Source organism: Sciurus carolinensis, chromosome 9, assembly GCF_902686445.1.
Source record: "Sciurus carolinensis chromosome 9, mSciCar1.2, whole genome shotgun sequence".
NCBI lineage: Eukaryota > Metazoa > Chordata > Mammalia > Rodentia > Sciuridae > Sciurus > Sciurus carolinensis.
In genome coordinates, this window is record NC_062221.1 from 67,150,527 (window position 1) to 67,176,140 (window position 25,614).

The 25,614-nt window shown below is 36.6% G+C and overlaps 1 protein-coding gene across 3 annotated transcripts in view; it reads left to right on the forward strand.

Annotated features, from left to right (window-relative positions):
- The window catches only part of Tfrc (transferrin receptor), a 31,471-nt gene that overhangs the window by 858 nt on the left and 4,999 nt on the right, over window positions 1-25,614 (forward strand). For 2 of the 3 annotated variants that reach the window (XM_047564110.1, XM_047564112.1), the window contains exons 2-17: window positions 5,082-5,132; window positions 6,639-6,840; window positions 7,310-7,511; window positions 8,576-8,725; window positions 8,932-9,037; window positions 10,817-10,930; window positions 13,489-13,587; window positions 14,223-14,362; window positions 16,207-16,364; window positions 17,857-17,976; window positions 19,734-19,819; window positions 20,068-20,131; window positions 21,108-21,175; window positions 22,176-22,234; window positions 22,455-22,536; window positions 24,054-24,275. In XM_047564110.1, the coding sequence (XP_047420066.1) occupies window positions 5,097-5,132; window positions 6,639-6,840; window positions 7,310-7,511; window positions 8,576-8,725; window positions 8,932-9,037; window positions 10,817-10,930; window positions 13,489-13,587; window positions 14,223-14,362; window positions 16,207-16,364; window positions 17,857-17,976; window positions 19,734-19,819; window positions 20,068-20,131; window positions 21,108-21,175; window positions 22,176-22,234; window positions 22,455-22,536; window positions 24,054-24,275 (1,908 nt within the window). In that variant the 5' untranslated portion in view covers window positions 5,082-5,096. Of the gene's footprint in view, window positions 1-402; window positions 1,876-5,081; window positions 5,133-6,638; window positions 6,841-7,309; window positions 7,512-8,575; window positions 8,726-8,931; window positions 9,038-10,816; window positions 10,931-13,488; window positions 13,588-14,222; window positions 14,363-16,206; window positions 16,365-17,856; window positions 17,977-19,733; window positions 19,820-20,067; window positions 20,132-21,107; window positions 21,176-22,175; window positions 22,235-22,454; window positions 22,537-24,053; window positions 24,276-25,614 lie in introns of those variants that run through there. The other variant, XM_047564111.1, reaches the window with a different exon arrangement.

Here is a 25,614-nt window from a genome sequence, read left to right on the forward strand (position 1 = left end):
ACTCTTAAAATTTTCCCAAGGCGGAATCCAACAGAACGTCCCAGGTGTTCACATTAAGAATACTGCCAGCAGTCCTTAAAAGATGGGAGAGCGTAGGCAGAAGACTTAAATGTGTAAAGGCTATTTGGGAATTAGCAGTGTGATCAAAGAGCTGTAGAGACCCATTGTGTTCATTGTTTCTGTTGGACAGCTCTCCTGAGTGTGTGTGGAGAGAGGGTGTGTAAGAATATTTAGTGACCCCTCTTTTCAGTTAACCATTTCTCCCTGTCCACTGGTTGTAGTGTGACCTTGGGGTACATGGCTTATGGAGAGGACCTGCATTGTTGCTTTTTTTTTTTTTAATAAGAGGATTGAAATAGGAAATAATTGTCCAGTTACCCAAGTATTTGGGGACTTAACTACGAGTCTGTAATAGTAGATGCTGACTCATTTGTCTCTGGACTGGGAAATTTGACCCATTGAAATTTAAGCTGATTTCCAGAGTTTATCTACTGCGAAAATTAAGTTTAGGCTTGCTAAGGTACTTACGGGTCCTGCAGTGTTTTTCAGTTTTGGATTATAATAAATAATGTGCTTCACAGGAAAAACCCACAGTTGAAAATTTTTATCACTGATAGGAAATACTTTCCACGGGGTTATATATAATATAGCACCCAGCAGCCCCCTTTGGGATGCTCTTGTCAGGTAATGGCTGTAAACCTAGCTAGTGTTGAAGATTGTTGGATAGGAGTTAGTTTGACTAACTCCACCCTAAGGCAGTTATTTGCTTCTGATAATGTGCTTCTCTCTTATAGAATAAGTTTCCTAGCTAAACCTGAGGCAAACAATGAAACCTAGTTAAAAATGCCCTTGTGGAACTCTTCTGTGTAAGTGCCTTCTTTCTGCCCTCCCAGATGAGCATTACACAGACCGCAGTGGCTTCAAGTAGTTCTGTAATTCTGACCTTCATGTTGGGTAGTCTCTTTTCAGAAAGCTGTATGGGAAGGAAGCTGCTGCTTATTTTCTGTGATTCCTCCACTGCCCTTTCATTTCAGGCCCATAAAATTAGACTTTTAAAACTAGAAAGACCTTGACCATCTCTTGTGAATTCATACTAGGTATATAAAGTACATGAGTTCTGAGCATTCTGCACAAGTTTGGCAAATTGATGTAATCATTTCCTGTTAACCTGGCGAATGCATAGTTATCTAGGAAAATGTTTGCATTGTCTCCAACCAGGTGCATTTTACAGTTTTTCTACTTCTATTTATTTAGGTACCTGGGATTATTATTAGATACCTAGGGTTATATAATCACTGAGCCATATTCCCAGCCTTTTTTATTTTTTATTTTGAGACAGGGTCTTGCTAAGTTACATAAGGTCTCAGTAAGTTAATGAGACTGGCTTGAACTTGCAATCCTCCTGCTTCAGCTTCCTGACTCTGGGAATAGAGGCAATGTCCCACTGGGTCTGGCAGTTTTTCTGCTTTTAAAGAAACTCTTAATACTACCCAAAATTTGCCCAGTGATTTCAGGATAACCAGAATAGTAAAGGATGGGAAAAGATTTTAGTTCCAAGGTTTTCAGTATGTTCTTTTTCATGTCATTTGGAACCTCATGTGCTTGAAGCATGCACCAATACTCTTTAAGAAATAAAATCTTTACACCTTATTAATTAACACACAGTCCATCATCAAGTGTTTCAGGATAGGGAAATATGTCAGAAAAGAGTTCATAAAGATGGTCCTTGAGCTGAGTCTGGAAGAAATAAGTAGGACCTCAAGGAACAGGGGAAGAATGTTAGTGGATAAATGGATTCTGTCTCATTTTGGAGAAAATGGAGGGCGATGAACTTATTAGGCAGTGAAGATCTCTGGAACAGATCCTCAAAAGCAGGTATAAGAATTTCCTTTTATGTGAACTCCAAGGACTTGAAACAGTGGCTGATTTTCTAAATTGAAGTAGGCTTGTTGGCATTAACAAATGGCTTATTCATCACAAAAGAGTAGTGGCTTTGGCTGTTATACATAGGTGAGAATATATCTGACCTCATCCACCCCTTCTAACTCTGTGAAATGTTTACAGATCCTTGGTTTTGAGACACTCCAATTAGCTTATGACTTCAAGATAACTAGTGTGTTTTTTAAAACATGGGACAATGTTTTGCTTATCATAATTTTTTTTTTTTTTTTTTTGGTACCAGCGATTGAATTCAGGGGTACTCAACCACTGAGCCACTTCCCCAGCCCTATTTTGTATTTTATTTAGAGACAGGGTCTCACTGAGTTGCTTAGCACCTCAAGGTTGCTGAGGCTGGCTTCAAACTGGAGGTCCTCCTACCTCAGCCTCCTGAGCTGCTGGGATTACAGGCGTGCACCACCTTAGATAGGGCTTTTTAACAGAACTGTTTATAGACAGAATGGTGTTATAACTGGTAGGAAAAGTTTCTTTCCCATGCCTTTTGAGCACAGATTTCACTTGGGTTTTTAATTTTGTTTGGTACCAGGTATTGAACCTAATGGTGCTTAATCATAGAGCCACAACCCCAGTCCTTTTTTTTTTAATTCTGAGACCGTTTTGCTAAGTTGCTGAGGCTGTCTTTGAACTTACCATCCTCCTGCCTCAGTCTCCCGAGTCATAGGTGTGGGCTGCCATGCTCAGCTCACTTGATTTCTTTTACATTATTAATTTTATGTCTATTGATTGAAATAAAAATAGCATGTTTTAGCAGTAACACATGTACTATTTTAATTATATAAATAATAAATTGTGTTAATATTACCTGTTCTATTAAATTACTCAATCTCATTTATTTATACCATTTATTTAAATGTTATCACTGTAATTTTATTTTATTTTATTTTTTTTTTTAATTTTTTTTACTTGTAGAGGGACACAACAACTTTTATTTATTTTTATGTGGTGCTGAGGATCGAACCCAGTGCCTCACGTGTGCTAGGCAGCTGCTCTACCACTAAACCACAATCCCAGTCCCACTGTAATTTTAAAATTAATTTAGTGACCAAGGGCCAGCAGTAGAGTGCTTGCATAGCATGTGGTGTTTCATCCTGGGTTCCATTGCCAATACTGCAAAATATGTAAATAAACAAAATGAATTTAAAGCTAGAAAAATTAAGGAATGGTTGCTTCAGGCAAGTCTTAGACTTATTTTCTTTGAGTAGGGGTAACTGGAGATTGAACTCAGGGGTACTCAACCACTGAGTCACCACCGCATCCCTATTATATATTTAGAGACAGGGTCTCATTGAGTTGGTTAGCACCTCCTGGTTGCTGAGGCTGGGTTTTTTTTTTTTTTTTTTTTAAGATGTTGATATACCCAATGCCTCACCCTTGGTAGGCAAGTGCTTTACCACTGAGCCACAAGCCCAGCCCCTGAGGCTGACTTTGGATTTGCTAATCCTCCTGCCTCGGCCTCCCAAGCAAGCAACATCACGCCCAGCTTTAAATTTGTAAGCTGTTTTCTCCTAGAAAAGGAATGATCAAAACTGGCTTAGGGTGGGGCCTTCTAGTTCTGGCCCAAGCGATTGGGGTTATACACTTTTGGTGCAGTGGTACTGATAAACTTTGTACCAGAAGGGGCAAGAGATTGTGCTTCTAAGAATATGATAGATTGCATACAAATTTGCTCTTTAAACTTGGGGATTTAAAAAAATTTTTTTTTTGTTTTAGATAGTTACGATACCTTTTATTTATTTATTATGTGACGCTGAGGATAGAACCCAGTGCCTCACACATGTGTGGCAAGCACTCTTCCACTGGACTACAGCTCCAGCCCTAAAACTTGGGGTTTAAAAAAAATTTGTCTAATACTTTTTAGAAAGATTTCTTAGCCAGGTGTGATGGTGTGTGCCTGTAATCCCTGGAGGCTGAGGCAAGAGGATCACAAGTTCAAAGCAAGCCTCAGATTTAGTGAGACACTGTCTCAACATAAAACAAAAAAACAGGTGAAAATACTGGATTAAACAAAAGTACCCTCCCCAAAACAAAACATGCCATAAAAGCACTGGGGATGTGGCTGGGTTTAATCCCTGGTTTACTCCATGTACAGAGAATCAAAATGTATCCCATTTGTTTACAATTAAAAAAAAAAAAAAGGGGAAAAAATATCAGCTTGCAGCCTTATGCAAATCACTTAGCTTCTTAGATATTTGATCTCTTCATTTGTAAAATAGCATGCATGTATTTGTTTTGTCTGTTTTTTGTGTCAAAGATCTAACAGATTGTTAATACCAACTGTTCCTTTTCTTTTTTTTCCATGGTGCTGGCAATTGAACCCAGGGCCTTGTGCATGCAAGGCAAGCACTTTATCAACTGAGCTATATCCCCAGCCATGCCAACTGTTTTAAATGAAGGATTAGGATTCTCATGTGTATTGGAGATGCTTTGTGATCTTGACTTAATTCTACTTTAGTCTCTCCCTCCCCCAGGTGATATAGTCTATTGTCTTTTTGTTCTTTTTTTTTTCCTTTACTGAGAATTGAACCCAGGGTCTTGAGCATGCTAGGCAAATGCTCTACCACTGAGCCACATCCCCAGCCCCTTCCCTTTTCTTTCGCTACTGAATTTGGTAATTTAAACCTGCTTAGCAGGGATGACATTCTAACTAGTTTTCCCATGTTTTAATTTTCAAATATATCAAGCCTGCAGGACAAGTTGAAATAATAGTACAGTGATATACTCTATGTACCCTTTAACTAGATGTACTGTTAGCAGTTTGCCACATTGGTGTGTGTGTTAGTGTGCGTGAGCGTGTGTGTATGTATATGTAATGTTTTACTGAACTATTTGAAAGTAAGTTACAGATACCATGATACTTCATCCTTTAAATTACTTGGCATTAATCTAAAAACAAAAATATAACATCATTATCACACTCCCAAAATCTGACATTGATACAGTAGCATCATCCAGTAGGTAGTCCATATTCAAATTTCTTATTTGCTACTCTTCTTTAATTCAGGAATTTGGTATATAATAATCTAGCTTGATGATGAAAAGTCCTCACTAATTTATCTCATTATATTCTTATATTTATTAGCCCTCACTAATCTGTCTCATTATATTCTTTATTCTAATATTAGGTGTGGCAACTCAGAATGATGGATCAAGCCAGATCAGCACTCTCTAACTTGGTAAGATATTTTCAGTTTTATTTCTGTCTGCAATACATGAAGTATACAAACCTGGCTTTCACCCAGCATGCATGAAATAATACCCCAAACTGTCCTTATGTAATCTTTTACATTTGAACTAGTAGTCTTGAGGTATAACAGGTCCCATGAAGGAAGGACATGTTCAGTTTTTTTGTTTTGTGTGTATGTGATAATGAGAATTGAACCCAGGAGCAGTCTACTACTGAGCTATAGCCCTAACCCTTTTTTTATTTTTTATTTTGAGATAGTGTCTCACTAAATTGCCTAGGCTGGACTCTTACCTTGAAATTCTCCTCCCTCGGTCTCCTGAGTAGCTGGGATTACAGGCATATGCCACCACACCTGGCTATAGATTCAGTTTTGGTTAAGGTTAATTATAGAAAATATTAGGGGCTGGGGAGGTAGCTCAGTCAGTAGAGTGCTTGCCTTATAAGCACCAAAAAAAAAAAATATTGCAAGAAGCTTCAGGGTGGTTTGGGTATGTGGTTAATCTCTACTTGATAAGATGAGCTAAAGAATAAGATGAACTAAAGAAAGTACTGATCAAGATGTATCATAGAAAGCCAGGCACATTGGTGTGCATGTATAGTCCCAGTTACTCAGGAGGCTGAGGCATGAGGATCTTTGGGGCCAGTGTAGGCAGCACCACAAGACCTGAGCTCTTAAAAAAGAATTCTCTTAAAAATGTGTAGAGAAGACATACAAACAGAAACCCTGTATGAAAAGGCTAATGAAATGAAGACAACCAGTGTGTGATCTAGACCTCATCTGCCATTAACAGAATTGGGCATAGGGAAGGTAAATTTGAAAGAGCTACTTCTTTTCCCTTAATAATGTATATCAAGTGGCCTGGGTGTGATGGCACACACTTGTAATCCCAGCTTGGGAGGCTGAGGCAGGAGGATCACAAGTTCAAAGATAGCCTTAGCAACTTAGCGAGACCCTGTCTCAAAATTTAAAAAAAAAAAAAAAAAAAGCTGGGGCGGGGGTTGGGGGGACTGGAGTTGTAGGTCTCAATCCCTGTTACAAAACAACAACAATGAAAACTATATCAGGTGACAGTAATGGCCCAAGTATAGTACTTGTGAATGTGCATGGTGCCATATACCTATAATCTCAGCTTCTCAGGAGGCTGAAGCAGGAGGGTTTCAAGTTGAAGGCCAGCCTAGGCAACCTAGTGAGATCCTATCTCAAAAACAGGCTGTAGGGCTGGGGACATAGCTCAGTTGGTAGAGTGCTTGCCTCAGAAGCACAAGTCCCTGGGTTCAATCCCCAGCTCTGAAGAAGAAAGGAAAAAAAAAAAGGCTGTGGAATATAATATAGCTCAGTGGTATAGTGCCTGCCATGTTCTAGGATCTATTCCAGTATAACACCTTCCCTCCCCCCAAAAAAAAAAAATCAAAAAACATGTATAGTACCTGACCAAGCTTTTGTAAATGTTCCTAATTCCTTTTTATCTCTGTAATGCTTTCTTTCAAATCTCAGTTTGGTGGAGAACCATTGTCATATACCCGGTTTAGTCTGGCACGGCAAGTAGATGGAGATAACAGTCATGTGGAGATGAAACTAGCTGTAGATGAAGAAGAAAATACTGACAATAATATGAGAGCCAGTGTCACAAAACCAAAAAGGTTTAATGGAAGTATCTGCTATGGGACTATTGCTGTCATCATCTTTTTCTTGATTGGTAAGTATTTCTTCTAACCAATTTTGAAAAGTCTGTTATTTCAACTCAGTGGATAGTTATTTTGTACCTTTTATGTGTCACTATGCTAGGCACTAGCAATACAATGATGACTAAGATTCTATACCTGCCATTGAATTTAATTTGGTAAAAGAGATACAAGTTTTTTTCAATATTGTGGAACAAAAGTTATGTTAGAAACATACACAGGTTATTTGGAGCAAAGAAATTCAGCCTGAGGTTTCAAGGAAGGCTTCTGATGGGAAAATGTACTTACCTATATTTTGAACAAAAAACTCTTTAAATATTTACTATATAATGGATTGACTAGTTTAAAACCTGTGGGCTGAAATGCATTATATACTTTCAAACTACTTAGAATTTAACTAAAATCAGTATTTTCAAGGCTTAGCTAAAAATATTAAGTTATAAATCAGTTCTGCAAGTTCAACTAAAACCTTTTTATCTTCAGGATTTATGATTGGCTATCTGGGCTACTGTAAACGTGTAGAACCAAAAACTGATTGTGGAAAATCAGCTGGAACAGAGATGGAGGAATCAGAGATGGCAGCAGAAGAGGACATCCTTGAACTACCTTCTCGCTTGTATTGGGCAGACCTTAAACCAATGTTGTCAGAGAAACTGAATACCATAGATTTCACTGGCACTATCAAGTAAGAATGAATTACTTCACAACTTCATCTTCAATGTGTAAACAAATACTTACTGATTATTACTGGCAATGAAAGAAAATAAGAGTGAGTCTTGAGGAAAGGCTTTTTAGGATAGGGGAGATTTCCCATGTGTATTCCCATGTATAGCTGCAGAGAAAAGGCGTCAGCAAAGAATTGAAACTCAGCAGTTGGGGGAAAAGTTAGAACTTTCCTGGGAGTTCCTAAAAATTTTCACAACTTTGCTCTTTTTTGCCATTCGTTTTTTTGTAATTTTGCTTACTATCAAGACTTATTTGCTTTGATGTTCCATCATAGCCTTTTTGTCATAATATGCTGAGCTCTGCTACTGTCCATGAGAACATAGTTTCCTTCATCTTCTACATCATGTCTTATTTGACTGCCTAGTTTGATATGTCCTGTAGTATTTTTGATTTCTGCTGTTTCTTAACTCATTAATCCATAACTCAGAAAGTATCCTTAAAGTTTCTGTCTTATCTTCCTCAGATACGTCTCTGTGTAAAAAACAAATTCATCTTTTTATCTTTTGCTAGCTTCCTACGTTTTCAGTGGTACTATAATTCTTTCAGTCTTAAATTAGAAATTTTGGTATTTTTACTTTATCTAGGAATACTTTTTGTGTATACTGTATAGCATGCATTATGGATAGAGTAAGTGTGGTCCCTGGGGGAGGAGCAAAAAATTAATGTGCTGAGTATATTTAGTAAGAACCATGGGACATATGACAATTTTGCTTCTAGGGGATTCAGAATTGAAACTATATATGTCTTTTTTTTTTTTTCTTCTAAATTTTTCTCTATCTGGTCTGTTGAGAAGTTTGGGGTCATTGTTCATTTAATGTGAGGGATGATTCTGAGCTATGCTTTTAAAAACAATTTACTTGGTCATTGGGATAAATTTTTTTTTTTTTTTTTTTTTTTTTTTTGGCGGTGCTGGGGATTGAACCCAGGGCCTTGTGCTTGCCAGGCAGCCACTCTGCCAACTGAGCTATATCCCCAGCCCGTTTGTTTTAAATAAATGTTTTAACAGACATTTTTTTCCTCCAGGCAACTGAATCAAAATACATATGTCCCTCGTGAGGCTGGGTCTCAGAAAGATGAAAATCTTGCCAATTTTGTTGAAAATCAATTCCGTGAATTTAAACTCGACAAAGTCTGGCGTGATGAACATTATGTTAAGATTCAGGTCAAAGGCAGGTATGTCAAAAGATAGTAAACTTATTTTATAGAAGTAATGACTTTGAGGCATGCTAACCATAGCAGTGACTTTCAAAGTAAAAATCAAATTTAGTGTTTAGAGCAAAATTTCCAGGTAATTGAACTCTGATGCTAAATGTACTTAAGCTATTTAATATTTTCTCCCAAGGTTGACCTTAGCTTCATTTTAACTTAATCTTTTTTAGCAATGCTCAAAACTCGGTGGCAGTAATGAATATGAATAATACCCTGGTAGAGCCAGTGGAGAGTCCAGAGGGTTATGTGGCATACAGCAAAGCTACAACAGTTACTGTAAGTAAGGCAAAACAGTGCATGAGACTCTTCCCTAATGAATGGCTTGAACACTCATTATTTTTATTGTTCTTAGACATTCATTTATTTGTAAAATGTTACTGATCATGAGATTTTTCTCAACCTTCCATTGCCTCAGTCAAAATAAATTACATGGTAGTGATCTTTGTCTCAAAGCCTTAAATAATCTCACTGCTCTCCTCTTCACTCACTCTGCTCTGATCACTTTGACCTCCTTGTTGTTCACCGTTTAAACTCAAGCATGCTCCTACCTCAAACTTTTAAAACACTTGCCTTCCATTGAGTGCAGTGTTGCATCCCCATCTGTAACTCAGCAACTTGGGAGACTGAAGCAGGAGGATCACAAGTTCAATTCTAGCCTTAGCAGCTTAGGTAGATCCTAAGCAACTTAGCTAGGCCTATATCAAAATAAAAAGGGTTGGGAATGCAAAACACCCTGGATTCAATCCCTAGTACTAACAAAACTTTCCTTCTTCGTCCTAGTCTTTTTTCTAATATCACCTTATTGGAATGACTTCCGGTTTTTTTTTTTTGTTTTTGTTTTTTTTTTTTTTAAACTTCCCTCTATTGCTTTCCTTTTGTACTGGTTTTTGTTTTTCCCTTTCATATACTTCTAGCACCTGACATCATCTATTCATTTATTTCCACTGAATGTAAACTAGAGATTAGTTTCATTTATGACATGACTCACGGCCTTGGAGAGTGCGTGACATGTGGTAGTATTTGCTAATGAATGCACACATCAAATTCCCCCTTGAGACAGATCTAAATATCCATCGTGGGCTAGGGGTGTGACTCAGTGGTGGTAGCATGCTTACCTACAATGTAGAAAGCCCTGGGTTTGATCCCTAGTACCACAAAAGTACACAAATATATAAAATATAAAATTAAAAATAAAAGTTTTTTAGTGTAAAAACATGTATCTATCTTGACTGGGGTATTGTCTTAGTTGGATTTTTTAAATGCTTATTAGTCTTTTTAAATTTAGGCAAATATAGCCAGACTAATATAAAAATAGACAATGGGCAGATAGACTAGATTATTTGTCAGTTAAAAATCACATATTTATGCACCCACATATTCATGGGTGTCTTCTGAGCCAGTTGAAGTTTTATGGTTGTTTTCTGCATTCCTGGTTACTTGTATCATTTTTCTTTGCTATCTACAAAGCCAGGAATTTGGAGATGAGTAGATTTTACATAATATTGAGGTTTTAGTTCATCTGCAAGTTCTCTATATTCAGATATAGAGTTTAGAAACATGATGGCAACTTATGCAAACGTAAAAGTTGGCTTATGCAAGTCATGTTATTTAATACATGGCATTTAACAGTTTTTTGGAAAGATTTATTATCAGACTCTTCATTTAAAACTTAGGCATGTCCTTCATTGTCTGAGATTCAGGTGTGGAAACCTCATGTCATTGCTGCTGCTTTTAATAGCCTATGTATGCCTCTGTGTTGAATACATCCTGTTATCACTTCTTTTCCCCAGAAATATCTGAAGCAATGTAAAAGTACTTGTTAAATTAAAGGCATGGGATAAGTAAAGGAAACTGGAAATCTTGGTTTTATTCCTGATAACTGACCAGTTTTGACTTCAACTTTCCTATATCACTTTTTGCCTTTGATTCCCACACTTGTTTTTTCTCCTCTTTCTTGGTTTCCTCTCTTAGATTTGATCTGTAAAACTCTGAAGATTCTATAGCTATTCTGATACGGCTCATTAAACCTCATTAAACCTACTGTCTTTGTTCTAGGGCAAATTGGTTCATGCTAATTTTGGCACAAAAAAAGACTTTGAGGATTTAAATGCTTCCGTTAATGGATCTTTAGTGATTGTTAGAGCTGGGAAAATCACTTTTGCAGAAAAGGTGAGTGTGGGTTGTTAAATTCATTGGTATCTTTTGTTAAATGGTATTTCTTGTTAATTTTCTTAAATTTCAGTTATCTAAAATCACAGGATACTTCAAAACTATGACATATTCACTTAGGAGTATTTTGTAGCCAGCCATCTTCTTTTAGTGAAAATGAAGTAATCAAAAATGCTTCACTGAGCAGGGTATAAGCACACTCCTGTAATCTCAGCAACTCTGAAGGCTGAGACAAGTTCAAGGCCAGCCTCAGCAACTTGAGATCCTGTCTCAAAAAAAAAAAAAAAAAAAAAAAAAATAGAAAGAAAGAAAGAAAAGAAAAAGAATATAAAGGTTCTAGGGTATTAGTGGTTGAGTGCCCCTGGGTTCAATCCCCAGTAATAAAAGATTTAAAAAAAAAAAAAAGCTTAAGTGAAAGCAGTTTAAATTATGTCTATATAACCTGGTTTTATGTGTATAGAGAATTGTTATGTTTTATAAAAGGGGAAATTAAATGCCAAACCTACATAAGGGACAAGATTGGGAAATATTTTTTCGTGTATTTTTTTGTATAAATATATTTTTTTAATTTAAATTTTTATTTTTACAGACTGCATTTTGAGTCATTGTACACAAATGGGGTACAACTTTTCATTTCTATGGTTGTACACAATGTAGATTGACACCATTCATGTAATCATAAATATACATAGGCTAATACTATCTGTCTCATTCTACTATCCTTCCTTTCCCCACCCCTTCCTGCCCCATTTTCCTCTACACCATCCAAAGTTCCTTCATTCTTCTCTTTCCCCCATTACCCCCCCTCGTTATATATTGTCATGCACTTATCAGAGAAAACATTTGGCCTATTTCACTTAGCATGATATTCTCCAACTCCATCCATTTACCAGCAAATGCCATAATTTTATTCTTTATGACTTAGTAATATTCCCTTGTGCATATATACCACAGTTTCTTTACCCATTCATCAATTGAAGGGCATCTTCGTTGGTTCCACAGTCTAGCTATTGTGAATTGAGCAGCTGTGAACATTGATGTGGCTGTGTCACTGTAGTATGCTGATTTTAAGTCCTTTGGGTATAAACCGAGGAGTGGGATAGCTGGGTCAAATGGTGGCTCTATTCCAAGTTTTTTGAGAAATCTCCATACTGCTTTCCAGAGTGGCTGCACCAATTCCATATATTTTTATTGGTGCATTATAGTTGTACATAAAGGTGAGATTTGTTGTTACATATTCATGCATGCATACATTATAATAATACGATCTGGCCAATATCATTCCCTAATATTTCCATTTTCCCTCCCCTTGTCCCTCTGCCTGGTCCCTTTTCCCTACTGATCTCCCTTTGATATTCATGAAGAACCTCCTCCCCATTTCATTTCCTTTTTCTTTTCTAGCTTCCACATATCAGAGAAATTTGTGATCCATGACCTTCTGAGTTTGGCTTATTTCACTTGACATGTTCTCAAGTGCCATCCATTTTCCTGAAGATGACATTTCATTTTTCTTTATGGCTGAATAAAACTCCATTGTGTATATATACCATGTTTTCCTTATCCATTCATCCACTGATGGACACGTAGACTGGTTCCATAGTTTGGCATTGTACTGCTAGTTTGAATTGTACTGCTATAAACATGGGTATACATGTTTCACTGTAGTATGATGACTTTAATTGTTTAGGATAAATACTGAGGAGTGGGATAGCTGGGTCTATGGTGGTTTTATATCTAGTCTTTTGAGGAACCTCCATACTAATTTCCATAATGGTTGTACTAATTTATAGGCCACCAACAGTGTAAGATTGTTCTTTTTTTCTCCACATCCTTTCCAACATTTATTATTGTTCATATTCTTAATGACTGTCATTTTGATTGGTGTGAGATAAAAATCTCAATGCAGTTATGTTTTGCATTTCCCTAGTTGCTAATGATGTTGAACATGTTTTACCATATATTTTTGGCCATTTGTAGTTTTTGTCTGTTTAGTTCATTTGCCCATTGGGTTAGTTGGATTTTCTTTGTTGTTAAACTTGTTCTTTATATATTCTGAATATTAATCCTCTCAAAAATTTCTCCTGGGACTGGGGAGATCGCTCAGTCGGTAGAATGCGTGCCTTGCGCAAGCACAAGGCCCTGGGTTCGATCCCCAGCACCAAAAAAAAAAAAAAAATTCTATTCTGTAGGTTCTCTCTACCCATTCTTAAGTGTTCCCTATGCTGTGCAGAAGCTTTTCAATTTAATGCCATTTCATTTATTGACTGTTGGAATTATTTCCTGAGCTAGGGGTCCTATTGAGAAAGGGTCTGGAAAATATTAAAAGACAGTGGTTATCTTGGATGAATTTTCATTGTTTATTTTCTAGATTCTCCTTAATTAATGAGTTAAGTTTTAAGGAATTTTTTTTTTCTAAATGTGTAAGATATTTGAAACCTTTGGGAATATCAGTTTAGTCCTCTATAATAATTTGTCCTTAAGCTTAAAGTCCAGTACATATTATTCTTACCTTACATGATTAAATCTTTGTTTTCTGAGCTTTCTGTGTTTTTCTGTAGGTTGCAAATGCCGAAAGTGCCAATGCAATTGGTGTCTTAATATACATGGACCAGGCTACATTTCCCATTGTTAAGGCAGACATTCCAGTCTTTGGACATGTGAGTTTTTATTTCTTGAATCAGTGAGTTTTTGAGTTCTCCTAATCATTACTGGGTTCCACCTACCTTAGTAGAATTAGAACTATGCACTGGGCATGGTGGTGCACGCCTGTAATCCCAGTGACTAGGGAGGCTGAGACAGGAGGATCACAAGTTCAAAGCCAGCCTTAGCAACTTAGGCCCCCTAGCAACTTAGTGAGAGGCTGGGGATATAGCTCAGATGTTAAGTGCCCTTGGGTTTAATCCCTGGAACCAAAAAAAGAAAAAAATAAATAGAACTGTGCCTTTAATACTCTTTCTCTGGCAGAGTTTTAGTAGGAAGCAGGAAGATAGATTAGACCTAATTGCTTAAAGTACTTTATCAGTAGTGTCTTGAGCTGCCTGGGTGGGTATATGCCTGTGCTTCCAGCTACTTGAGAGGATGAGACCCGAGAATTTTAGGTTCAAGCCCCTGCTGGGTAACCAAAAGGTGGCGGGGCAAGTGGATCTGGGATATATCATAGAGACACATAGACTCTGATACTACCGGTTTGTGAACTAAGCTTGGGTTGTAGCCTCATACCAAATCTGAATCTTCTAGGGAACTTTTTAAGTGCCAGAGAAAGCTAATTAACTCTTTTGTTTTTATTTACTAGGCTCATCTGGGAACAGGTGACCCTTACACACCTGGATTCCCGTCTTTCAATCATACTCAGTTTCCTCCATCTCAGTCATCAGGATTGCCTAATATTCCTGTCCAAACAATTTCCAGAAAAGGTGCAGAAAAACTGTTTGTGTAAGTTTTTATTTGAAAGCTGTCTTGTAGGGTGAGGTTTTATAAGGGAAGACTGAATAATAAGCTTAAGTTGATCTACTAAAATATTAAAACAATTGGACAATTCCACATTTGGAAATTTGGGGAATGCTTAACTAATAAACTTGGTATGGATAGAAATGAAAAATTCCTCTGTCAAGTGATCTTGATAATAGATATCATAAATATTTATAAACTCTGTAGATCTTGCCTAGTAAGCTCAGTGAATTCATTGTGTGGTACTCTGGCATAGCTTCTGCTTGAGTCCTTATGGTGAAGGACTTTGTTACCTGTGGTAGCCTATTCAGTTATAGGAGAAAATATATTAGAATTCATGTTGAGCTGCAGTTTTATTCCTTGTAACACCCACTAGTTTTGGATGATTTTCTTTGATAGCACAGAATTAGTCTGGTCTCCTGGTCTATTGAATGTCCTCAGTTCTCTTGATAGATTTCAAATGTTTTACGGTCGTAATTAATTCTTTTGAATAATCCTCCCTAGTATACTAGTATCTCTTTAAAATAGAATGTAGCCAGACATGGTAGCACTTGACTCTAGTCCCAATACTCAGGAGGGTGAGACTGAGGCAGGAGGATCACTTGAGCCCACAATTTAAGATCAGTCGAGCAACAAAACAAGACACCCCTCCCCTCCCCCCTACCATCTTAAACAAAATAAAACAAAAGATACTCCAATCTGATGAGGGTGCATATCGTTAATTTTTATCTTTCCCACCTGATGTTGTCATACAATGAATATCTAATTTTAGACCTTTATTTATACTTTTTAAAAATCATGTGACATTGAACAAGTTACTCTAAACCCTCTGAACCTGTTATTTCAACTTTATTGGATATTGAAAATACTATCTTACTTAATAGAGTGGTTGGTTGGTTTCAAATAAAGAGCATCAACATGTAATATCAATATAAAGTCCTATGTGGCTATTAATAATGTAAATGTACATTTGTAATAGGTGATTCATTTTGACTTGTTCTACCCACCATCTACAAGTCTTTCCTAACCTGTGAAGCCAGCCCCCATCTTCTCCTTATATAATAAGGGGTAATTTTTTTTGGTCAGGGGAGTGGGTACCGGGGATTAAACTCAGGGGCACTCAATCATTGAGCTACATCCCCAGCTCTTTCTGTATTTCATTTATAGTTGCTTAGCGCCTCACTGTTGCTGTCTTTGAATTTGCAATCCTCCTGCCTCAGTTCCCAATTTGCTGGGATTACAGGTGTGTGCCACCACGCCTGGCATAATGATTTGTCTTTTATTTTTTATTTTGTGTGTGTGTGTGTGTGTTTTGTCTTTTAAATATGTGTAAGTAAGACCCTCTAGGGCAGTTTTTGGGTTTTTTTGTTTTGTTTTTTTTTTTTTGTTTTTTTGACAACACATTAGGGGAAAATAATTAACTGCCAGCAACATGGGAATATTCCTTTGTAATTGATAAGAATATACATTACCCTAGTTGGTGGAGCAATCTGGGAAATATGAACTGTATTAATGGACTTTTATGTGATACCTTCATTCTGAGTCTTATCTTGGCATGTATTTCAAATGTAAACTAGCTTTGTCTCAGGCAGATGAGAGTAGGGAGACATCTTAAAAACATGGTTAACCTAGGAAAAACTCATGGTTTTCAAATAACTGCCTACTGAATAGAGTAAGAGGGAAATGGTTGACCACTGGGGAGTAAGTTATGTATGTTTTCTTTTTATGTCCTTTTAATGTAGAACCTCACTGGACAGACAGTAGGACTAATTTTCTAAGCCTTACAGAAATAACAATAACCTGAATCTCTGCCTGTTTTCTACTTCTAGATATATGGTAGGAGACTGTCCAACTAGTTGGAAAACAGACTCTTCATGTAGGATGCAATTGGCAGAGGATAGGAATGTGAAGCTTACTGTGAACAATGTGCTGAAAGAGACAAGAATTCTTAATATCTTTGGAGTTATTAAAGGCTTTGAAGAACCAGGTAAAGATCTTTGTTTTGTACTTTTTTCCTTGATTTTCTTTACTTAGGGATGTGACTACATAAGGAGGGAGGGCAGAAATGCTAGCGTGGGTTAGTTTTGTGAAGTGCAAAGTCTTATCTGTCCTCAACTGGACTGTTCTAAGTATTAGCCTTATCTGGAGGTAACAAGGCCCTCGTTTAAAAACTGACCCATCATTACTAGAAAATCTATCTTGAATTTTTTAGTAGACCAGAGATAAGCACATTTTTTCTAAGGGGAGAGGCAAACATTTTGCCAGCTATACAATGTTAACTGTTCAACTCTGTCCATGTAGCACAAACATCATCATAGCCAATTCATAATGAATGAGTGTGCATGCTACAGTTTGCCAATCCCTGAAATCAGCTCTGTTTAAATGCAATCATATAGTCATGTAATTTACTAAGGAGAGCCCTTGGACTTAGGTTTCTTATTAAACAATTAATGAGCACAAATAAGTAATCAGTGAATAGCTTAGCTGGTAATACAGAAAAAGTAGTAATTCTGATATAGAAATAGCATTGTCATGGTGTTCTAGATCAAATCTGTAGTTAGACTCTTTTTATTTATTTATTTTTTGTAGTGCTGGGGATTGAACACAGAGCCTTATGTTTGTGAAGCAAGCTCTCTACCAACTGAGCTATATTGCCACCCCCATAGTTAGGCTCTTTTATCCTTAATACATACTCTATACTTTACTGGCATGCTTATTCTAGACTTAATTATTAGAAAACAGTTTTAAAGCTGGATGCTGTGGCACACCCCTGTAATCCTAGTGACTGGGGAGGCTAAGGCAGGAGGATCGAAAATTCAAAGCCAACCTTAGCAACTTAGCAAGATCCTGTCTCAAAATTAAAAATAAAAAGGGGGCTTGGGTTGTGGCTCAGTGTGCTTGCCTCGCAAGTATGAGACACTGGGTTTGATCCTCAGCACCACATATAAATAAATAAATAAGCTAAAAGGTATTGTGTCTATCGACAACTAAAAAAAAATTTTTTTTTAATTAAAAAATGAAAAGGACTGGGGATGTGCTTCAGTGATTAAGCACCCTAGGTGCAATCCTTGGAACCAAAAAGAAAAGCTCATTATAGGTCAGGTACAGTGGTACATGCCTGTGATCCCAGTTTCTCAGAAGACTGAGGCAGGAGAAACGTAAGTTCAAGGCCCACCTCAGCACTTAGTGAGACCGTGTTTCCAAATAAAAATGGGGCAGGGTATAGCACCCCAGGTGCTGTTGTTTTGTTGTTGTTTTGTTTTTTAATAATTTTTTTTAGTTGTAGATGGACACAATACATTAATTAATTTTATTTTTATGTGGTGCTGAGGATTGAACCCAATGCCTCACACGTTCTAGGCAAACACTGTACCACTAAGCTGCAACTCCAGCCCCCTGAGTGCTATTAAAAAAAGAAAGAAAGAAAGCTCATTGTGTAAAGTTATATTTTTCCTTTTTCTTTTTTTCTCCCCCCTAAGATCGCTATATTGTAGTAGGGGCCCAGAGGGATGCCTGGACTGATGGAGCTGCAAAGTCCAGTGTAGGAACAGCTCTTCTCTTGGAACTTGCCCGGACATTCTCAGATATGGTCTTAAAAGGTAGAGTACAAAGTTTGAGACCTTTGAACATTTATGTACTATGTATAGTTCTAGATGTTATCCTATGCTTTCTTCATTTTTGGCTATCTTCTTAGGATTCTCTTTAGCTAGACCTTTACTACTTAAAACATGGTAGATTTCCTTTTGTTTTTGCTGCCTTTTGACTTTGAAATGACTAATAAAGTGTCTTTTGTATTGGGAATCATCAGTTTTAACAATGGAAAAGTACTATATTGAGCCTTGATCTTTATTTATTTATTTTTTATATTCTTTTTAGTTGTAGATGGACACAATACCTTTCATTTGTTCATTTTTTTGTGTGGTGCTAAGGATCGAACCCAGTGCCTCACATGTTCTAGGCAAGTGCTCTACCAACTGAACTGCAACCCCAGCCCAAGCCTTGATCTTTAATTTGACATATCTAGAATTATATGCCAGATCTAATATGGTCCTTAAGGAATGTACCTCAAAGTAGTGGCATATATGAATGTACTAAAGCCAAATGATCAAGCTTTTCTCTCATGGTTCTTACCACTCTTCCACACCCATCCACACACTCGATGCAAATCCACATTACACTTTAATCATTCATTGTACGGTAAATTATAGTGGTTAGCTTTTATACAAAGTACATTGATACAGAAAAATAATTATCTGGGGTAATGGGTGGGATGGAGGGCAGTGTCAATATATAGTTCCAAAAGGAGCTGCCATAAATGTAATTTCTCTGGAAACTTCTCACAACTTAAATTTGTGAGTTTTTATTCTATTTCATAAAAACATTCCCATGCTTACATGGGTGTGGTGATGCATGCCTGTGTTCCCAGGTGTTTGGAAGTGTGAGGTGGCAGGACTGCTTGAGCCTACAAGTCTGAAGTTAGCCTGGGTGACATAGTAAGACCCTGTCTCAAAAAAATAAATAAATAAAAGTAAAAATAAAATATCATGTTTTAAATGATTTGCTGCTAAGCAATTTATTCTCAAAGAAGATAGATATCACAGGGCATGGTGGCCCGTGCCCATAATCCAAGCACTTGGAGACTGGTGCTGGAGGATTATCGGTTAAAGGCCAACTGAGGCCCTATCTCAAAATTTTTATTTTGCAGACTAGGGTGTAGCTCAGTGGTAGAGTGCCCCTGGATTCAATCCAAAATACCCCCACCTACCCCCACAAAAAAGAAGATTCACATCATACTTGACTATAATTTCAAATATTTCTTGATCCAGGTGTTAAAGTACTCAAAGAGCCAGGTCAGTAATGAACTGCTGTAATCCCAGGGATTTGGGAAGCAGAGGCAGGAGGATTGCAAATTTCAGCAACTTAATAAGAACCTTTCTCTAAATAAAAGGGATTGCTCAGTGGTAAAGTGCCCCCCCCCTGGGTTCAATCCCCAGTACCAAAAACAAAAAACCAAAGGACTCAAAAAAAAAAGAGTGACTGTTGTGTACTTGAAATCTTATTGGTAGAAGATTTGGTATTCTATTCTTTGTAGATCGCTTTAAGAATTTATTCCGGAGCTGGGGAGATAGCTCAGTTGATAGAGTGCTTGCCTTGCAAGCACAAGGCCCTGGGTTCGATCACCAGCACCACAAAAAAAAAAAAAATTTATTCCTATTCCTTTAGCAGTCTTTCACCTGGGGTTTCAAAAAGAAAAGCAATACTTTTAATCTGCTATCTTGAATTAGAAACTTTATTAAGTTGATTACCTGCCTACAACCTTTTCCCAATGTTAACCTAATTTTTTGTTCTCTTACAGGTGGGTTTAAACCCAGCAGGAGCATTATTTTTGCCAGTTGGAGTGCTGGAGACTTTGGAGCTGTTGGTGCCACTGAATGGCTTGAGGTATTATTTATGTATCATTTGTACTCAGAATAGCCACCTGAACTTGAATTGGTTTAAGCTATCATATAGAAGTTGCGATTTTAGGTTTTATTTATACCATTTGTGCTTTTGTATAACAGGTTTCAATAGAATCCAGATTTCAGAATGAATCCCTAATAAGAGCTATTCTGTAATGAATAGATAGATGAATGCTATTACTAACTAATAAATACATATTATTACATACTCATTAATATTTTCTCTTTCAGGGATACCTTTCCTCTTTGCATTTAAAGGCTTTTACTTACATTAATCTGGATAAAGTTGTTCTTGGTAAGTATTTTTTCAGGAATAATTTTATGAATTCAGGTAACTATGGAACAGCACAAGAAAACTTCATAAGGCATCACTTGTTTGTGGGTGTTTTCTTTTTTACACTGGACATAACCAGACCTAATAATCCATCAGGTTGCTGAATGGACACAGACTGACTTATCTAGAGCAGTGATTCTCAATGTGGTCCCCTGATCAATACCATCAGGACTGTTAGGAATGCAAACTTCAAGGCTTCCCACCCCAGATCTTGTTGAGTCATAAACTGGAACATATATCCAACAAACTGTTTTTTAAGTTTTAGAACTGCTAATCTAGACCATATTCTAGACCAAAAGGAGCAAAAATCATACCATATAGAATAGAACTTCTAGAGACTAATTTTTATCCTGCTGGATTGTGTTAGCACTGATAGAAATACTAGATAATCAGACTCATGAAAGAGTTTGCATGTTATTTAAACTTCTTGTGTAACCAGTGGATAGAAAAACTAATTATATTCGTTTAATATAATTAAAATAAAATCTTTCTTACATTGGTCATTATTTCCGTTTTACTTCTGCAGTAGAATGTATCAAGTATAGTAAACTTACTTTAACTAGCACGTGACTGCCACACCTAACCTGGATGAATCAAAAAGATTTTTTTAAAAAAGTACAGATGATGGGGGAGATTACACATGTGGGGAGGCAGTATATGTATGGGAAATCATTGTACCTTCCTCTTAATTTTGCTGTGAACCTGAAATTACTCTAAAAAGTCTCCAAAAAATCACATTAAAGAGAGTCAGTTCCCATAGTTGCTAACGAACTTGAGGACTCAACTACTTTTTTTGTATACTTTGTTACTATTCGTTGTATAGGGCCACAGATGATAAGTTACTCTTTTCCTGATTGTCAGGTACTTTTAGTTGTAGAAATCTCTGTGTGAAATGTACTCGACTGAAAAAGGGAGTGTTAAAATAATGTCTTTGCAGGTACCAGCAACTTCAAGGTTTCCGCCAGCCCACTCTTATACAAGCTTATTGAGAAAACGATGCAAGACGTGAGTGTATAACTAATTACAAAAGTGTATAACTTCTTTGTCTTTTCTATAAGATGAAAAACATTTAGGCCATTATCAGTAACCAATAACAAGTATTTATGATAGATTTTATAGGAGCATTGTTTAAGTCAGGCTCTTGACTTATTGAACCACGTGAGGTGAGGTAAGTGTCATATATACGGCTCCAATCTCAAAGAATACATAATCTTTGGAATAGGTAACAGAATGCCAAGTAACCTGAGTTGTATCGCAGATGTCCATGGGGCAGTGTGTATAATTCAGAATGTTAAGGAAAACTTCAATGCCTTGAGTAAGTCCAGGTGAAATATTCATTGAATAAAGACAAACATTAAAATGACTGTTTTTTTACCTTTATTTATTTTTTATTCATTTATATGTGGTGCTGAGGATCAAGCCCAGTGCCCCATGCATGCTAAGCAGATGCTCTACCACTGAACCACAACCCTAGCCCTGTGATTGTATTTTTGAATAAGGGAGGAACACATGTGAAAGAGAGTATTTGCTTAACGGGTTTAGAGGACATATCCTGGAGTGTTTAAAGTTGGAAGGAAACAAAGGTTAGATACTGGATATTGGCCTTGATCCTGTTGGATTCTAGAAATTACTATAAACCCTCAAGGCAGTAATGTGGTTAGGTTAGCAATATAAAATGTGATACAAGGAAGAAACCAGAAACAAGATAAGCATATCCTGTAGGCTAGATAGAACATTTTAAATTGTGGTCAGGCCATCTGTAAAATGTCAAAAAGTAAGACATTTTTTTTCTTACCATAAGTGATGGAACTGACATACATTACTTTAGGGATAGGTTAACAAACCTGGACTGTTGTAACTGCTTTATTCCTTTTCAATATAAATATATAAATCATTATAATCATAATATAATTTATTATATTATTTCAATATAGATATAGAGAAACGTGTTAGTGACTAGCCTGAATAAGTTCAAAAAAGTTAATGATAATTTCTTATTTTACAGGTGAAACATCCACTTACTGGACTATCTTTGTATCGGGACAGCAACTGGGTCAACAAAGTGTAAGTTGAGAAAAGTGAATGAACAAGTGAAAAGAAAAGCAGAATCACCCAGTAGCAACTACAGTGTTAGGAAGAACTCCAAACTTCTTAACCTTGCATCGAGCTTAGCTATCATTAGGGATACTCAATATAAAAATTTATTTGGATGTTAGAGGGAATTGCTTGGCAGCAGTCTGTTCTTTAGGAAACTTTCTAAAGACATGTTCTCCTTTCCTTGCAGTGAGACACTTTCTTTTGATAATGCTGCTTTCCCTTTTCTTGCATATTCTGGAATTCCAGCAGTCTCTTTCTGTTTTTGTGAGGTAAGTCTGAAGAGTTCTAAAGCATTATATGTAAGATCTTCTTATTTTAACTTTGAAACCAGTTTTCCTTTTCAGAAGTTATAATTACTGCATACTTCCTTATTATCAGTTTTAAAATAGACTTGTTATCTCAGCTTAATTAGCATTTGGGTTTATTACTAAAACTTTCTCAAAGTTTGTTGAGTTTTACTAACAAGACTTAGTTTTTTAAATGATTGAGTAGCCAGGGTCTAAATATTGAATAATGCAGGTATGGAATATTTGCATCAAACAGACAATACTGTCCAGATATATCACACATGTTCTAGATCTGTGTCTAGAAATGTTAAAGTCTTAAGCAGAGATTGATGGATAAAAGCAGAAAAACTAAACAGGTGTGATTATCATGAGGCAGAATTTTGAATTGAACCATATTGTAGGGAAACATCATTGTTTTGGCACAAGAGCCAATTAGAAGGCACCGAAGGCCAGACAGAGTAAACAATGATGACAACTTCTGTGCTGAAAAGCTGGAGTAGGATGAAGAGATCCTAGTATTAGCATTAGGGGGTCAGGTGGAAGCTGTTGATTTGGCATCAAATTGTTGATCCAGTAGAAGCCAGGTCCTCAACTGAACTTTTTTTATCACTGGATGTTTTAGCTAGGACTAGCAGGGGCAAAAATCTAAAGTGAGCAAGTGATGGAAGATCTGAATTTAGAGATAAGCATGACGAATTCTCTTGAAGTCATGCTGTTGAATTCATGCAAGAGCAACAGCATGAATTCATTGAAATAGCTGGTCATAATGTCTACTTTACATTAGAGAGTACTGGGTATCAGGTCCAAGCTTGAAGGAATTTATGATTTCTGTTTACCTTAAAATTTTTAAAACTTCAAATGTAGTTTTAGATGCCACTCTAAGCAGTTCTGGTTAACAGGCACAGTCAGAGAAATGTATAGTTTGAAGGTAATAAATTGAAGTCAAACCAAATGATTATCAGTAAGGTTTTCACCAAGGACAATGGCAGGGAGTAGAGTTGAAGCATAGGAAATAATTACTAAAGTTGCTTAAGAAGCATCAAACATTTTGTTAGAAAGGTAATATGCATGTATGAATGGGCTGAGTGCTACATGATTAGGAAGAAGGTAAATTTTAATTCAAGATTAACTTTTTTATTGAAAGTACAATTCATGTATTATTTTTATCTTTACCCATCAATATGGGCTAAACTTCCCAGAGAGAACAAAGGATATACCTTCAACAAATTTGGCCTGAAACTGTTTTGGCATGTGATATGATAAAACGTGAATTCTGTAAGACCAGGATGGAAGATAGTAGTTATTCTAGAAATAGGTTAGATTCAGAGGAAGTAGCAAGAATGGCATCTTCTTACAGAAGCAGATGTGAGATAAAAGTGGGTGGGAATATATTAAAAATGAAGAATTGGCAGTAAGTGTTACCTCGATGGCGAAGCCAGAATGTGAGGCTCCTACTCTTACAACCCCCATGAGTACAGTAGCCTCCCTTTGTTTTCCAGGATGGAGATTATCCTTATTTGAATACTAATTTGGATACCTATGATGTACTGATTGAAGAAATTCCTCAGTTGAACAAAATGATGCGTGCAGCAGCAGAAGTAGCTGGGCAGTTCATGATTAAACTTACCCATGATGTTGAGTTGAACCTGGACTATGAGATGTATAACAACAAACTGTTTTCATTTGTGAGAGATCTGAACCAGTACCGAGCAGACATAAAGGTAAATAGTAATTGAAAATGTTTTTATTTAAAAAAAATTTTTTTTTAATTTAAGTGAAATTAATTTTTTCACTGATATGTAAAAGCATAAATTTTATGTGTATTTATGGAGTTCTATCTCGCATTTGGTTTGACATTTGGCCTGACATTTGACATCTCTAGTTCTATCCATGTTGTCATAAACAACAGAATTTCATTCTTTATGACTGAATGATATTTTGTTGTGTATGCACCAGCCATTTTCTTTGTTCTTTCATTTGTTATTTCCATTTCTTGGCTATTGTGAATAGTGCTGCAGTAAACGTGGGAATACAGGTGTCTCTTTGACATCCTGATTTCATTTCCTTCAGATATATACTCAGGAGGGAGTTGCTGAATCATATGCTAGCTTTATTTTTAATTTTTCGCGAAACCTCTGTTGTTTTCCAATAATGGCTATATTAATTTATATTCCCATGAGACTTAAGTTCTTATGGTAAAGTATCAAGCAGTTTGAAGTATGATATTCTTGGGGAGGGATATGATTGGTAGCCAAAGTATGTTTTAAAATAAACTGAGATATAAGGAGGCTATGGGATACAAATTTAGGATAGACCCCCAACAAGTATTTCAGAATGTAGAACTGTGTGGTGTTCTGTTGGTCATGATGTAGTCAATCTATACATAGGTAGGACCTGGAGACTCTGAAGATCTCAATTGTGAATGTGGGCTGTATGCCATTTGGACAATGCTCGGATGGAAAGAACATAACCATTAGTTACACAGTCTTATTTAACGCTGTGGAGTTGATCCTGTGTGCCTAGAATTCAGACATTAAATTAAACTAATAAGTAGTTTCTAATTGGTTTTATGGAATGAGGACCTGATTTAACAGGTCCCTTAATTGAATTAAATCACTGGCAACTGAATCAGAAAAGGAACTTACCAGACAGAAATAATTGCATGCTGAAATTCACTGAACCAGCATTTTCCTCCATAGGGAAATTGAACTGGAAACAATATAATACATAGGATTATATTTTTTTTCCCTAGTAAATTATGTTGAATTTCTTCATGAGGATGGTTTTCTTAGGAGGTTAAGAATGGATAATTGGGACTGGGGTTGTGGCTCAGTGGTAAAACACTTGCCTAGCATGTGTAAGGCACTGGGTTCTATCCTCAGCACCACATACAAATAAATGAATAAAATAAAGGTCTGTTAACATCTAAAAATATATTTTTTTAAAGAGAATGGATAATTATACTAACTGCTAGGCCAAAAAATGAATGTGTTACTATGTTTATAGAACCTCTGGTGCAACGTGCTTCTAACTTTTCAAGTCCCAAATTTCCCTGTCAGT